This window comes from Lathyrus oleraceus, chromosome 1 (assembly GCF_024323335.1).
Source record: "Lathyrus oleraceus cultivar Zhongwan6 chromosome 1, CAAS_Psat_ZW6_1.0, whole genome shotgun sequence".
NCBI lineage: Eukaryota > Viridiplantae > Streptophyta > Magnoliopsida > Fabales > Fabaceae > Lathyrus > Lathyrus oleraceus.
This window is the reverse complement of record NC_066579.1, coordinates 402,148,872-402,163,287: the sequence shown is the minus strand read 5'-3', so window position 1 is coordinate 402,163,287 and position 14,416 is coordinate 402,148,872. Positions and strand designations below refer to the sequence as shown.

The window sequence follows — 14,416 nt, the reverse complement described above, 5'->3', positions numbered from 1 at the left end:
ACAAGCAATCACAACAAATATTTTCCAACACTTATTGTTTTTCTTCCGTCTTAAATACACACAAATATGTCTAGGAGATTTTCAAGTTTGATCCCTTAAGTATTAATAGAAACTTGAATTTGTTTACCAAATTTCACAACAACAACACGTATAGACCATAAACTCTAAAACCTAATAACCAAACCAATTTCTTTCACATATGGTTTATGACAAAAGAGATAATGTTTGTTTAGATTAACTTGCTCTCCATTTTATAATTATGATCAAAATGATCAAAAATTTGCAACCCTTTATATCATTTTTCATGAAAATCTAATATCAGTTAAAAAAATTACATCCCGCTATTTTTAGATATACACAAGCCGTGTATATTAATTACCTTAAGTTTCCTTCAAGGAATTCAAAACACCTTTGCAGGCTAGCCTTGTGGCTGTTTTCTTGTCAGCAGAGCCTATGTACTCATACTGGTGAACTAACCCGTCAGCTATTACTTCGATTTTACAACTATTAACGCCGTCGTTCCGGGACAAGGTCTTCTCCATGGTATAATTCATTTTCTGACAGAGTTCAGTTAATTCTCTGATGGGATGAATTGTTAATGTATTTGGTGTCACAAGAGGTTCCAAAAGAGGCCTTATACTTCGCCACACAACCTCCTTGTTGTATCCCGAATCGACAAGTATAGCACCAGCTAGAGACTCTATGATGTCTCCAAGTACCTGCAGACAGACATAGAAGGCAGAACTATTACATGTGTTGCAACACAGAAACGCGCAATATAAAAAGTGTCTCTCTGTGGTGTTGTTTAAACACACAGCTTCACCATGTTTTTTGGTTTTCTCTCTATTTTCACATTAAGGATGAACACAAACTAGTACATTTTATAGAAAACCCCGCATTAAAATAGTGTTTTCCTTGTTCGAACACTTTGAAGTAATAGCATTATTCTAAGATTTAGACAAACTAACCTTGGGGAATGATGCCTCGGACTCCCATCCAAAAGTTGATGAAGACTGGTCAAATTTATCAAGCGTGGCTACAATATGTTTATGTAACTCCTGAGAGGCATGGAGTACATGTTTATGCAATTGAACCTTTATGGCAGACATTGCATAACAGTCATTATTGACCGAGGCTGACCTCATGTCAGTTAACTGCCCAGGTGACATGCCAGGATATTCTTTATACAAATGCATAGTTATTAAATAATCCAACACCGAGTCTCCTAGATATTCAAGTCGCTGCAGGGAAAGAAATAAAGCATTTATATCATAAGTTTCATCAACAAAATTTTAACAACAAAAGATAAACTAAGTTCTTTATGCAAATAAGCAGAAAACAGCTTATGGTCATGTCATAAGTTGTTTCCATAAACTCTCCAAAACAGTCTTGCAAGTGTTTATGTTAGATATGCTCAAATAAACCAATTCAAACAGATCCAAAGAGGAAAACATAATTGCTCGTGAAGAAGATAGTGAAGAAGTACCTGATAGCATCTAGGCACGTCAGGCAGCATGTAAGAACCATGCGTCATTGCTTCTGCTAACAGAGAACGGTCCCTAAATGAGTACTTCAGTAGGGATTCTAGAAACCTTACATTAACTATATTGTCGGGACAAGCATTCAATTGTCGCTCATAGGGTGCAATGTTAAAATTCACTTTGATGCCAACCCAATCCATAAACAACAATGCAGCCGTCTCACCACCAGTGCTAAGAAATGCACCAATTAGTGCTTCAACAACATCAGCAACAATTTTCCGTTTCAACTTTCTATTTCCGCGAGTATAAATTTTCCTCCCCTTGTAATTTATCTCTTCTATTGTAAATTTTTTTGATTGAGCTCCAGGAATGATCCATGTCTTAGGATCAAAAGCCTCATTCCGTATGAAGCCCTACAACTCAGAAGAGCACACGTTCAATAACAAGATTAATATACTATCCACAAGTAAAAGTTTCAAGATAATAATGCAAAATGAATAGGAAATTAATACAGTATCACCCTCATCTCATGCGCACAACAGTTTAGAGAATACATTACATATTATGGTAAATCATGTACAGTTTTCATTTTGAGCTTTTTTGCTTAGAGAAAGCAGGAAAAAAAGCAAAGTGGTTCAGACATAATAATCATCCAAGCAGTTATAAGCAAACTATCGGATAAAAATTATAATCTTCTCTAAAGTTCCGAAAAAAACAATGTCAACTAATTAAGAAATCAATCATACAAATGAAGAAATAGTATACCAATGGATACATTCTATGAAATAGCATAAAATGAAACATGAAAAATTGCCAAATAGACAGCACTATAAGAGAAGCAACAAGGAGAGAAAGATTACCGGAAGTCTAAAACCGCAACCTAACTTACAGAGGGAAGCATTAGAAATTATCTTCTCCCTCTTCACACTGAGGAGACCCTCATGGTGATTTTGATAAGTATAAAATAGCTGTTGGCTAACAGCATATTTTAAAAAGGAATCTCCAAGAGTCTCTAGAGACTCATAATGAAACGTCTCCTTACATGTCTTTGTGGTCATGGCTTCCAAGACCTACAATGTAAAATGCAGATACCATTAGTGCAAATGTCCTTCAAATGTTTGATAGCTAGAAATAAAAATCACACATTAGTACAAATTTTTAGCTATTAAGGACAATCAACAAATAGTTACAAAAATATTTAATATGGAAAGGAAAAAAGGTAGCCCACCTTAAATGTTTCAATCCCGTTCTGAGGGCAATGATCCAAATGCATCTTTTTGAAGTTAAAAGCTACAAGCAATCCCTCAATTCTATGCATGATTGATGGAATAAATGCAAATGAATAAAGCACGCTAACTGGTATCGGTGACATGATTATATAGCAGAGTTCAGGAGGTATTTCAACAAATGTCTTGCTCACATCTGAAAAAGAAAAACACAGGATTAAGATGAGATCACACATTATTAGTGTTTGGACAGTGCTAAAAGAAAAAGCCATATCTTCCGCGGACACCAAAGGTCTTTATGATAAAAGAGAAAAAACTAAGCAACCGAAAAAAGAAGGAAAAAAAAACAAATAAAAAATTTAAAGCTCAGACCTCTGTCCTTAGCTTGTCTATATCCATGACAATAATTCTTTACCGGAAAAACATGTCTAGCCTTAAGTAGGCGTTGATGTTCAAAACGCAATTGAATTCCATGCCTGAAATTCGAAAAGAAAGAAAATAGGTTAATATATAAGGCACCCAGGTAGATAGATTAACTTGAGAATAAACATCTACTACAAAAAATCACTTACTTCTGTTTAAAGTACTTTTTATATGAGGTAACTTCACCATCCCTTACTTCTAGAGGAGAATTACCGTTCAATTCCATTATATCGGTGGTGATGTAAGTTCGGCCATTATGCGGAGTACAAATCAAAGCATTTCGCAATATACAACTGCAAACTAAACCCTTTTCGGTATGTATATTGGCTTTATGATGCGCACACTCAATCATAGATGGATGAACAGAATTAATAGTTAACCAGTCAACAACTGGTGTTTGCTCTATAGTAATAGATGGCAACAGAAGATAATCAATCTTAAGATCATCTTTCAAACAGCATTTCGCTAAAACGGCTTCCTTTTCCGTTTTATGATTCATAAGAATTCCAAGAACATTAACCTGGAAACTTTTACACAGAATAACCTGGATAATGAAAACAAACCATAACTTTATTGACTTTTCCTTAACACTTGCAAATACATCAAATATAATTAGAAGAATACTAGAGAGATACCTGATCCGGCAAGAGATTAATGTCAGGATGGGAGGGCTATATGTACTTCAATCCCAAAATATGGAAAAGGAAAAGAAGCAGGAAATGAGAAAGGGTATATTGTAGGAATGTCCACTTGTTACCCTAAACCAGGTTCCATCAAGATATTTGATGGTGAAACCTTAACTCTAGAGGCTAACCACAGTAGCAGTATAAGGCATTCTGGTGTAATGGGACTTTTCTATTTCTTGGTGGCAGAAAAGCTACCACAACACCATGTCTAATGTTCTTATCATTCTTTGAAGGCAAAATTTGAATATTTGAATTTCTGTTTGATTTTTTATATCATTTAGTTGTTTATGTATTATGTTGTATTCTGTTTACAATTTAAGTTAACAATTGATAGGTTTGTTAGTAACATTGTGTGAACAGTTCTAAATATAATGTTGTAGTCACATTATTTCAGGACACTTTTGATAACTCTTTGTCATATGTAGATTTTATAGAAGCACAATTCATCATGAGTCAATGACAGCATATTCACAACTCACCAAATTCTTGTAATTACAATCAAACATATATTTATAACCATATATTTATGTAGGTTTATTTCCGTAATTTATTTTGATTATTCTCTCGATTAATAGAGAGCACAAAAAGTCGCACATGTTCAAAGAGAATGATGTATCAAAGTAATATTTCTCTAAGAAATCCTAAATATTTCAGTTCCCAACATTACCACGGAAAATAGAGCATGCACGTGGCAATTCCAGAACTTGTTTGAATAGATAGATATATTTCTCAACAAAGTTGATTGTGACTTTCTCTTGTCACAAATACGTTCCAAAAAATTCAAAACTTTAAACTTTCTAGAATATATTGTATTCCACTTTGTTGGATCTTATCAAAATGGGAAAGCCCTCACCAAAGATCTTACAAGATCAACATAGGCGTTGTGTCTGAAAGACATTAACACAGAAACCTTTTACACAAGGATTCAACCTTATCAGAAAGATACTAACGTCAATGGATTTAATGTTTTAATGGAAAAAAGCGATCCGTAACTATTATTTTCATATGAAAATATGCTAAATGATACTAAAAAGTATTCAAAAGAGTGTGACACATCTTAAGCATCTTCATTCCTTTCCCCCAAATCTATTCCATTCAAGCCTTCAGCCAACATCTTCTGCCTATTCTGTTTTTGTCTTTCTACGGCAACCATATACAGGCCTAGACAGGTATAATAGTCATCCATAATGAGAAAAATATGATAATAGTAATACCAAGAGACTTAGACTTATCACACGGACTCATGAAAGAAGAATACATTGAGAAAAGGTCGAAAATGCTTACTGACAGCACTTCCAATAGCACAAGCCCAAAGAACTCTCATAGACCACTTGTCTGCAATTACTCCTCTGGCTCCCATGTCATGCAGTAAAAACCAGCAACTTTAATCTGAAATCAATGGTAGTATGCGAACATTTATATACAACACGTGTTACGATCTTTTCTTTCGGTCAGAAATGATTTTCATAACAAAACCATAATTGAGTAATCAAATGAATGAAAATTGCAATAGAGAGACTAGAATTCTTTATTTAACTAACAGCAATAGGAAAACTAAGTAGAATATTCCAAATCCTTTAGACAAACAGAAAATAACCATGGTAATTTTCTTTTCCCATCTCAATAGTAGTTAAAATCCGATTTGAATAGTAAAATCCCACCATTTTGCAATTATGCTTGCCCTAAGCGATTAAGAGTATACACATAATCCTATTTTAGTGTAATCAAGTAGAATCCCCCTTTTAATTGTTGAATTGCATAATCTTACAATCTTTGAAACGTTTATGCGATTATGCTTACGAATGAGTCTAAATTTATATACTAGTTCTAGAATTTTGTATAATCATGCTATTTCAAATTCCTAGTATTATTAAAGCTACCGAATGATTATCCATTTCAAAATCAATGATAAACCAATTATGAAATAAGAGAAGAGGTGAAGAAGAAAGAGTACCTCAGAGAGCTTTACCTACAGATTCAACAGAAATAGAGTTCAAAGTTCAGTACACAACGATACAAGGTTTTCAGCGTTGAAGGAAAAGGAATTGAATTAGGGTGAGTGAACGCAGTTCTTGCAAAGGAGAACAATTAACCGTGAGCATGGTAATAAAACCGGAGCGACCGGTTCAGTCAGTTGAACCTTGAACCATGTTTTTATCCGGTCCAAATCTGCCTTGAAAATCACTAAACCGGACTGACCAGCGGTTCGGCCGGTCTAGAATGTTAAACTGCATTTTGATTCAATTGATAACCTAGATCGTGATTCGTGTTGTTGGTGGGAAGGTTTGAGAATTGCATTTGGCAAGAGAAAGCAGAGATCTCAACCTGCAAATCTTCATAGCTATCCTCTTTATGCCCACTTCTGGCGTGATAATCAATGAATTTACTGTATTTCTGTTTTCTTTGTGATTATGGAAAGTAAAACATCATAGTTTTTTTCATCCATCTTAATTTTCTATTTTATCATAATTAAATACTGTATAACTTTAATGTAAAAAATGCAAATAATATATTTTTATACTTAAATAAATTTCTAGAACCGATTTTTTAAAAGAGGTTTGCTATATTGACACACCGTATTATTTACACCCTACCTTTGTATTTCATTTTGAGTGTGGCTCAATTTTTAATACACATAAAAATAATAAAAAAAAAGTAAAAAATGCCATAAATATATATACGGTGTAGATGTTAAATTGGTGTCATTATAATATTTCTCTTTTTAAAAATGTTATGAATATCTATTACAAGTTAATAAATTATTTTATTTTAACTTGATTTTGATTTCGAGAGAGTTTGCAAACTTAATACTCTTATTTATTTATTTATTTGTAAAATTATTTAAATAATTATATGTTTGTCATCATTAAATATGAGGAGATTAGACTATTGATATAAAAGTAGTTTGAATATTTTATTCGAAGGATTTTGATGTTAACAACATAATTATGAATCATTGATACTCTGATATGTTTTCGTCTGCAACAAAAAAAAAAGATCATTTATAACAAGATAAGAAATAATTCATTTATACTAGAAGACAAAGAAGGATCATATGTGTCAAAACCAACAAGATTGAGTAAAATGATCATTTGCACTAAGATAAAAGGAATGATCATCCGCCCAAAAGAAAGGGAATGATCATACATGCTCAAGTCAATAAGGTTCACCATTTGTTAAAGGATAATGTGACCATTTACACCTCAAGATAAGAAAGAGCGTCGGTACCAGACATACTTATCATCTATACTCAATGCTAATAGCAATCATATATGCATTAAAGATGAATGTTCTCAATAGTCACATTATGAATATTTGACATTATAAGTAATAAAAGGATAAGAATTAGTACAAGGAATGAATGAATAATGATTTCGTACATATAGTACAACTCCAACTACTCTTTTTTAGACGGTTAAATGATTTGAAAGAACAATACACACAACATTTTAGAATCTTCTATCCTATTGAAATACACACATATAATATTTATGATTTGTACTATTGTTGTGTCATTTTGAATTTGCAAATTTGCAAAGCACTGTCATATTAACAAAGAACTAACATTTAAGAACATATGCACTATTCACTATTCTTTCTAAGAAAAGTCAATCACTTGTAATCAAGTAGTATTAAGTTTACCACTCTTTGAGAGTAGTTGTAAACAAAACTCTTTGTAATTTTTTCAAATCCCTCTAGTGTGAGGCAAACAAGTCCTTAGTGGTTTAAAGCAAGAAATAAAGTAATCTAAGACTGGGTTGTCTTAGTGGTGGTCTGTAATCAAATGTGATTATATTAGAAATATCTCAAGTATGAGAGAATTATATTAGCCTCTTATTAAAGAGGTGAAGTAGTATATATTATATGTGTGAGATCATTTATCCCTATTCTCTTTACTATATTTTGTTGTGATAATCTTTGTGCTTGAGAATATCGAGAAAGCTTTAAATCCAACATAACTAAATCCCCTTTCTTGTATTTTTCTTATCTTCTCGGACCACTGAAAAGCTGTAAAGAAGGTGTTAAGATACCTTCAAAGTGCAATATATTATATGCTTATGTATAGACAGACGAACAATCAAAATATGATCGTCTATTCACCAACGTGCAATTCTTGAATTTTCGATCAAGAAGAACAAATCAGAAACTCTAGATACCAATTTGTTAGTGTTGATGCACTTGAGTGAGAAAAAGATTAGAGAGAGAGAGAATAAAAGGTAATTGTATTGATTATTTTTTTAAACGAAATTACACTAATGTGTTAAGATACCTTTGATGTGCCTTGTATGATCCATTGCTTGGTATGACTGAGGATGTCTTGATTGAGAACTTGACTTGAGGCTTCGAACTCCACAACTTACAGAAAAATTCTCATGAAGTGACCAAGGGTCTTTTGGTCACTTGATCCGCTGTCGCGCGCGGATCAAAAACGAGTATTTTTGACAAAACGTAGTTAGCGACAAATTGACTCGGATTATCGTTCTCACAAGGATTCTTGAATGAATTAACCAATGATAGTAACGATTAATGGGGTTTTGGTTGGTTTAGGATTCAATTAAAAAAATAGATTAAAATAAGTGATTATTGAAATAAGCTGTAGCAACAATTTACTGATTCGGTCTTTGCCTATCATCGACTATCGTAATTCCAACCGCAGATTAACTATTCCTATTCGATTATAATATCAACTGACAAGCGCAATTGATAGTATAAATTGTATGTTCCTATTATCCGAATTAAGCAAACGGGATTAAGTTTCATGAATTAAGCAAACATGAATTAAACGGACTCGATAACGAATTAAGCAAACGAAATCGTGACTATAGTTAGGATCACACAATCAATCGAATTAAATCAATATAGCATATGTAAATCGGATTAAGCAAACAAAATACATATATTAATATTGAAAGGAATAAAAAACCTGAATAAGAATTACTAAAATCTCAAGGTATCGGAACCCGAATACAGCAAATTGTTTGGATCGATTAGTTCTTCATGAGAATTCTTCCAAATCTTTCAAGTATTTCGTGAATAGTCATTATCCTAATGTTATGCGGCTGCTAGGTATATGGAAAACAAGGAATTTGGTTTACAACCCAACTGGATCGAAAACATAACCCAAACCCAAAACTAATGACCCAAAACTTAAATAAAACTAATGCTGCAACTTGAAACGAAATTCTGGAATTTTGAGCTCCGAATCTGACTTCGACTCCAACACGAAAGTCGTAGCTCTCTCTCTCTTAGCTTTCCGGCGATTTTTAGAACGCCTCAAACGGATTTCCGGAACTCCAGTTATGATCGTTTCCGCGCAGACTGCTAAAGCTGAAAAATAAGTGCGAAAATTAAATTAAACTAAAAATAAAATAAAATATGAAAACATAATAAAATATAAAAATAAACAAAATAAAATAAAGAAATGTCTAAGTAAAAAGTAGGAGAATTGTGCATAAATATGCACTTATCAAATTCCCCCGGACTTGAACTTTTGCACTCCGAGCAAAATTGAAATAAAACAAAGAAAGCACACACACATCAATAGCTACTCATTACAGGCTACAAGTCTTCTTCGGTTAAGTTTGCATTGATAGGTATTAATCTTGCACACTAAGGATATTGTAAGAACACTAATCCACAGTTATGCAGACATAAACCTCCTGAATACACAAATCAACTCGAATCATATTATTATACTAAAGCCTAACTTACTCATCCTTCTTTTGCCCTTTTTCATTCAGGCGCAATCGCATTAAGCCCGTTATCTCCACACACTCATAGCAAGGCGACCGGTTAGTGACTCTGATCCTTTTCTGCACGGGGTTCTGGTACTTAAGTGGCATAACCCTTTGCTTACTCACTTGTAGTTGCGGGGGATCGGACCGTAATTCGCCTTACCAAATTCAGCACCAGAAACCGCTGAACCAACTAACAACGAGTCAAAAACTTTTTTTTTGAAGGTTCTACAACCGTTGAGTTAAGTGACCGGGTGAAGGTTACCAAACTTAGAAGGTGCATTCCTTTATTTTTTTTCTCTTTTTTTTTTCTGGAACACTCACTTATATTCATCGGCTTCCCTGCGTAGAGTGTGTGTGAGATGGTGCTGACTGCTGAAATAAACTACTCAAGAGCTGTCAGAGGATGAGAATGTAAGGCTAAAACATAATAAAAATTCAACTCAATTTCCATATGCAGGAGACTTGCGGTGTTAAAACAATACCGATCTTGTGAATTTTTCCAAAGTCTCCGCAAACTCGCTCTTAAATTATTCTATAGCCTAAAACTTTCAACAAAAATGCAATTTTTTTTAGAAAGAAAACAAAAACAAAACAAAACAAAGAACAAAAACAAAGAAAATAAAGTATTCCCTCCCCCATACTTAAAATATGCATTGTCCTCAATGAAAAAAACAAACATAAAATAAGAGAGAGAAGAGAGAGGAAAGAACACACCCGAGTAGTCAAGGAGGATAGGTGATCACATAAGCAGCCTTTCCCAAAGAGATATATTCTACATTTTCTTCTTCCAAAGTGGGGCTGTCATGGAATAGCTTTGGGTAATGTCCATTGAACTTGAAATTTTTATTAGTATATTCGCCTTTTATTCCAGGATCAAAGAATCTTCTAAAAGTAAAAGTGTCAAATGGACACGTGAAGGTGATCTGATCTGGAATGTCAGTCAATGTCCAACCAAATGCCTTTTTATGCTTCCTTAAAACCTGCAAAAGCTTATTTTCTTGATCGAAATCAAGGTTAGAAGAAATTATAGCCGGTAGTTTTTCATTCATCTCTGAATAAGTATATTTCATATTTTCAGGAAGTTGCTTCAGCTCGAGGGAAGGTGGTTGCTCAATAGAAGGAGTGTTTGGGGCAGCCGGGATGTCAAGAGCTTTATCTACATGAAGAACTTTATTTGTAACCTCATCTGCAGTAAGGATATCAACTTGCAAGGCAGCCTCAATTTCAGCACAAACAAAGCAAATTTTAGTTTCAGTACAAATATCACAAGAATAAACATCATCAAAACCAGACAATAATGGAAAATCAGATGCAAACAAATCACTACAAGTATCATCAACAATTTCAGAAATCAAATCTATTTGAAAAACAGAATGTTCTTCCAAGGATTGTTGGTTTGATCCTTGAGCTTGCTGCATGGCATTCACCAAAGTGGCAAGCTGCCCAAACTGTGTTTGCAAAGTCTTTAAAGTAGAATCTACTTGTTGTTGAAACTGAAGATTATTTGCAGCCATTTGTTTGACAATATCTTCTAGTGAAGGTCCAGAAGGTGCAGAGCACACAACCTCAAATTCCTTCAGATGCTCATGCGGATCCTCACCTGCAAGACCACTAAACCTTGGAAACAAGTGTATTAAACCAGATTTCAATTTAAAAGGAGTGTCAGCTTCAGGATATTCAATACACATGTCATTATAATTCACATCAGGGACAGCTAACTGCCTTAAAGTTCTTTGGTCAGCCATCGTAAAAAAACAAACACAATGAAGGAAAACGATTAAAATAAATTTACAAAAATAAACTAACACCGAAATTAATCTAATGACGTCAATTAAGAATTTTGAGAATTTTTTCAGATTTTTTTAAAACTACCAAAATCGAAAATAAATCATAAAAAATAGAAAAATAGGGAATTTCGGTTGTTTAGGGAGGCATCCACTATTTATTCCATAAATAGAGGCTTTTGATTACTGATTTTTTCCTAATGAATCGACAAAAAATCCGAATAATCTGAGATAACTTGTTTAAAAACAGATTTTTTTATCCCAAACCGCAAAAAAGACCAATACGTAAGTTGGACGAAACTGCGAGGAAACTAGGACCTATAGGCTTAAACACTAAACCTATGACTCTAAAAACGATTAAAAGAAACAAGAATCCCCGGCAACGGCGCCAATTTGATCCGCTGTCGCGCACGGATCAAAAACGAGTATTTTTGACAAAACGTAGTTAGCGACAAATTGACTCGGATTATCGTTCTCACAAGGATTCTTGAATGAATTAACCAATGATAGTAACGATTAATGGGGTTTTGGTTGGTTTAGGATTCAATTAAAAAAAATAGATTAAAATAAGTGATTATTGAAATAAGCTGTAGCAACAATTTACTGATTCGGTCTTTGCCTATCATCGACTATCGTAATTCCAACCGCAGATTAACTATTCCTATTCGATTATAATATCAACTGACAAGCGCAATTGATAGTATAAATTGTATGTTCCTATTATCCGAATTAAGCAAACGGGATTAAGTTTCATGAATTAAGCAAACATGAATTAAACGGACTCGATAACGAATTAAGCAAACGAAATCGTGACTATAGTTAGGATCACACAATCAATCGAATTAAATCAATATAGCATATGTAAATCGGATTAAGCAAACAAAATACATATATTAATATTGAAAGGAATAAAAAACCTGAATAAGAATTACTAAAATCTCAAGGTATCGGAACCCAAATACAACAAATTGTTTAGATCGATTAGTTCTTCATGAGAATTCTTCCAAATCTTTCAAGTATTTCGTGAATAGTCATTATCCTAATGTTATGCGGCTGCTAGGTATATGGAAAACAAGGAATTTGGTTTACAACCCAACTGGATCAAAAACATAACCCAAACTCAAAACTAATGATCCAAAACTTAAATAAAACTAATGCTGCAACTTGAAACGAAATTCTGGAATTTTGAGCTCCGAATCTGACTTCGACTCCAACGCGAAAGTCGTAGCTCTCTCTCTTAGCTTTCCGGCGATTTTTAGAACGCCTCAAACGGATTCCCGGAACTCCAGTTATGATCGTTTCCGCGCAGACTGCTAAAGCTGAAAAATAAGTGCGAAAATTAAATTAAACTAAAAATAAAATAAAATATGAAAACATAATAAAATATAAAAATAAACAAAATAAAATAAAGAAATGCCTAAGTAAAAAGTAGAAGAATTGTGCATAAATATGCACTTATCATCACTCCATTTAGAAGAAAAAAATCACTATTTTCAAGTTTATGTGACTAATGAAAAAAAATGATTATCCAATAAGCAATTCCAAAACAGTAGCTTAAGCTAAATCAACCAATAAATATCCAATAATTAATGGCAAGGATGTGGAAGAGATATAGGATTACCGACGGAGCGGAGATTTTCTCCGGTTAGTGTTGAAAATCGGAGCGCCGAAAAGAAATCCGAAAAACTTCAAGAATGAGTTTCTTTAATTCAATTAACTTTCAAGACTTTAAGATTATTTTTGATGATGAATATAGAATATTGATGAACAAGCTTGAATTGATGAACTTTGGATGATGATTGTTGATGAAATTTGATAAACTTTAGACGATGATAATTGATGATAATGTAAAAATTATTTATGGATGATTTTTGATGATAATGCTTGAATTGTTGATGATAATGTAGAACTTGTTGATGGCTAAGTTCCACCATTTTAGAACTTCAATGTGAAGTTCTAAATGGTGATGAAGATGAACTTTAGTTAGGGTGAGAGAGAAGATGAATATTGAGAGAGAAATTGAGAAGAAAAAATGATGGAAAATAATGGTTAATTGTGAATTTTCCAAGTTAGGTTAGTTAACCCCAAAAATGTTAAAATAATATGTTTATATAGAATTGGTAGGTGAATGATCACCCTTGGATTATGATCCAAGTAATTGGTTTATCAACGGTTAGGAGTTAATTTAATCCTTAGTTGTGGATCACCAATTTCGACTATATGATTAAATGTTAAGAGTGGGTAGGATTAGTGAAAAAAATGAAAGTTGAGATTTGTGTTTGTTTGAAAGTTATGGTAGTTAAGGGTAATTAGGTAAATGGATGGCTTGTGGAGAAATAGGTAGTTAAGAGTAGTTAAAGACCAATGGTGTTGGAGTTTAGCAAAAGTACTAAGTTAAGTTAGGATGTAAGGCAAAGAGTCACTAGTAATTGAACTTGAATTTTCATGTATTTACCTTGATTTTTCTACCACTTTTGGCTTGAATTTTGAGTGGCTTAACCCATGAATTTTAGTATTTTTGAGAAGTGATATTTTCCATTAAATGAATGAAATTTCCCTTTTATTCCAACTTTGTCCTTTCCTTTGAATCCAAGCAAACCTCTGAATTAATCTATGATCGTTTCAATCTCTCCTGATAACCATGAATCTCAAATAAATAGATGATCTTCACCACAAGTAATACGGAAAATAAATCCGAACAATTACCAAATAATATTCACCTCGAAAATCCAGTTAAACTAATTAAATCTATTATCATCGAACATTTGACCTAAATTTGTTACCATATGCAAATGTCGATGAGTGTATGATCAAAATAGTAAAAGTATGCAAATGAACAACATCATAAGTTAGACAAATTAAAAGAAAGTAGAGCAAATTTTGGGGTATGACAATTATAGCTAATGCTCACGTTGACGAATACAAGAATTTGGTAGAAAAATGAATATACTAACATCTTTTTATTTGACAAATATGATGTTCTTTTAAACCCATTTTTATTATTTACCATAAGTCTTTAAAAATATGAATCAACCCTTATATATATATATATATATATATATATATATATATATATAT

The 14,416-nt window shown here is 33.0% G+C and overlaps 1 protein-coding gene across 2 annotated transcripts; it reads right to left on the bottom strand.

Moving 5' to 3' along the window:
* Positions 1-269: 269 nt before the first annotated feature.
* Positions 270-4,716, bottom strand: LOC127075280 (endoribonuclease Dicer homolog 2). Of its 2 annotated transcripts, XM_051016774.1 has the most exons (8): positions 3,766-4,716; positions 3,280-3,674; positions 3,080-3,183; positions 2,710-2,903; positions 2,342-2,551; positions 1,487-1,894; positions 969-1,241; positions 270-719 (listed from the first exon to the last, which is right to left on the bottom strand). In XM_051016774.1, the coding sequence occupies exons 2-8, from the start codon at positions 3,627-3,629 to the stop codon at positions 381-383; spliced, it is 1,878 nt and encodes a 625-aa protein (XP_050872731.1). In that variant the 5' UTR covers positions 3,630-3,674; positions 3,766-4,716; the 3' UTR covers positions 270-380. The 2 variants fall into 2 exon arrangements, with proteins under 2 accessions (XP_050872731.1, XP_050872726.1); XM_051016769.1 differs by having other exon boundaries at positions 3,280-4,716.
* Between the last annotated feature and the right edge of the window lie 9,700 nt (positions 4,717-14,416).

Excerpts from the sequence above, each read along its gene's own strand:
- LOC127075280 (XM_051016769.1), bottom strand. The coding sequence starts at position 3,629 with ATGAATCATAAAACGGAAAAGGAAGCCGTTTTAGCGAAATGCTGTTTG. Across the intron at positions 2,552-2,709 it reads ACGGGATTGAAACATTTAAG|GTCTTGGAAGCCATGACCAC; the intron begins GTGGGCTACCTT and ends TTTACATTGTAG. Across the intron at positions 1,242-1,486 it reads ACGTGCCTAGATGCTATCAG|CGACTTGAATATCTAGGAGA; the intron begins GTACTTCTTCAC and ends CTTTCCCTGCAG.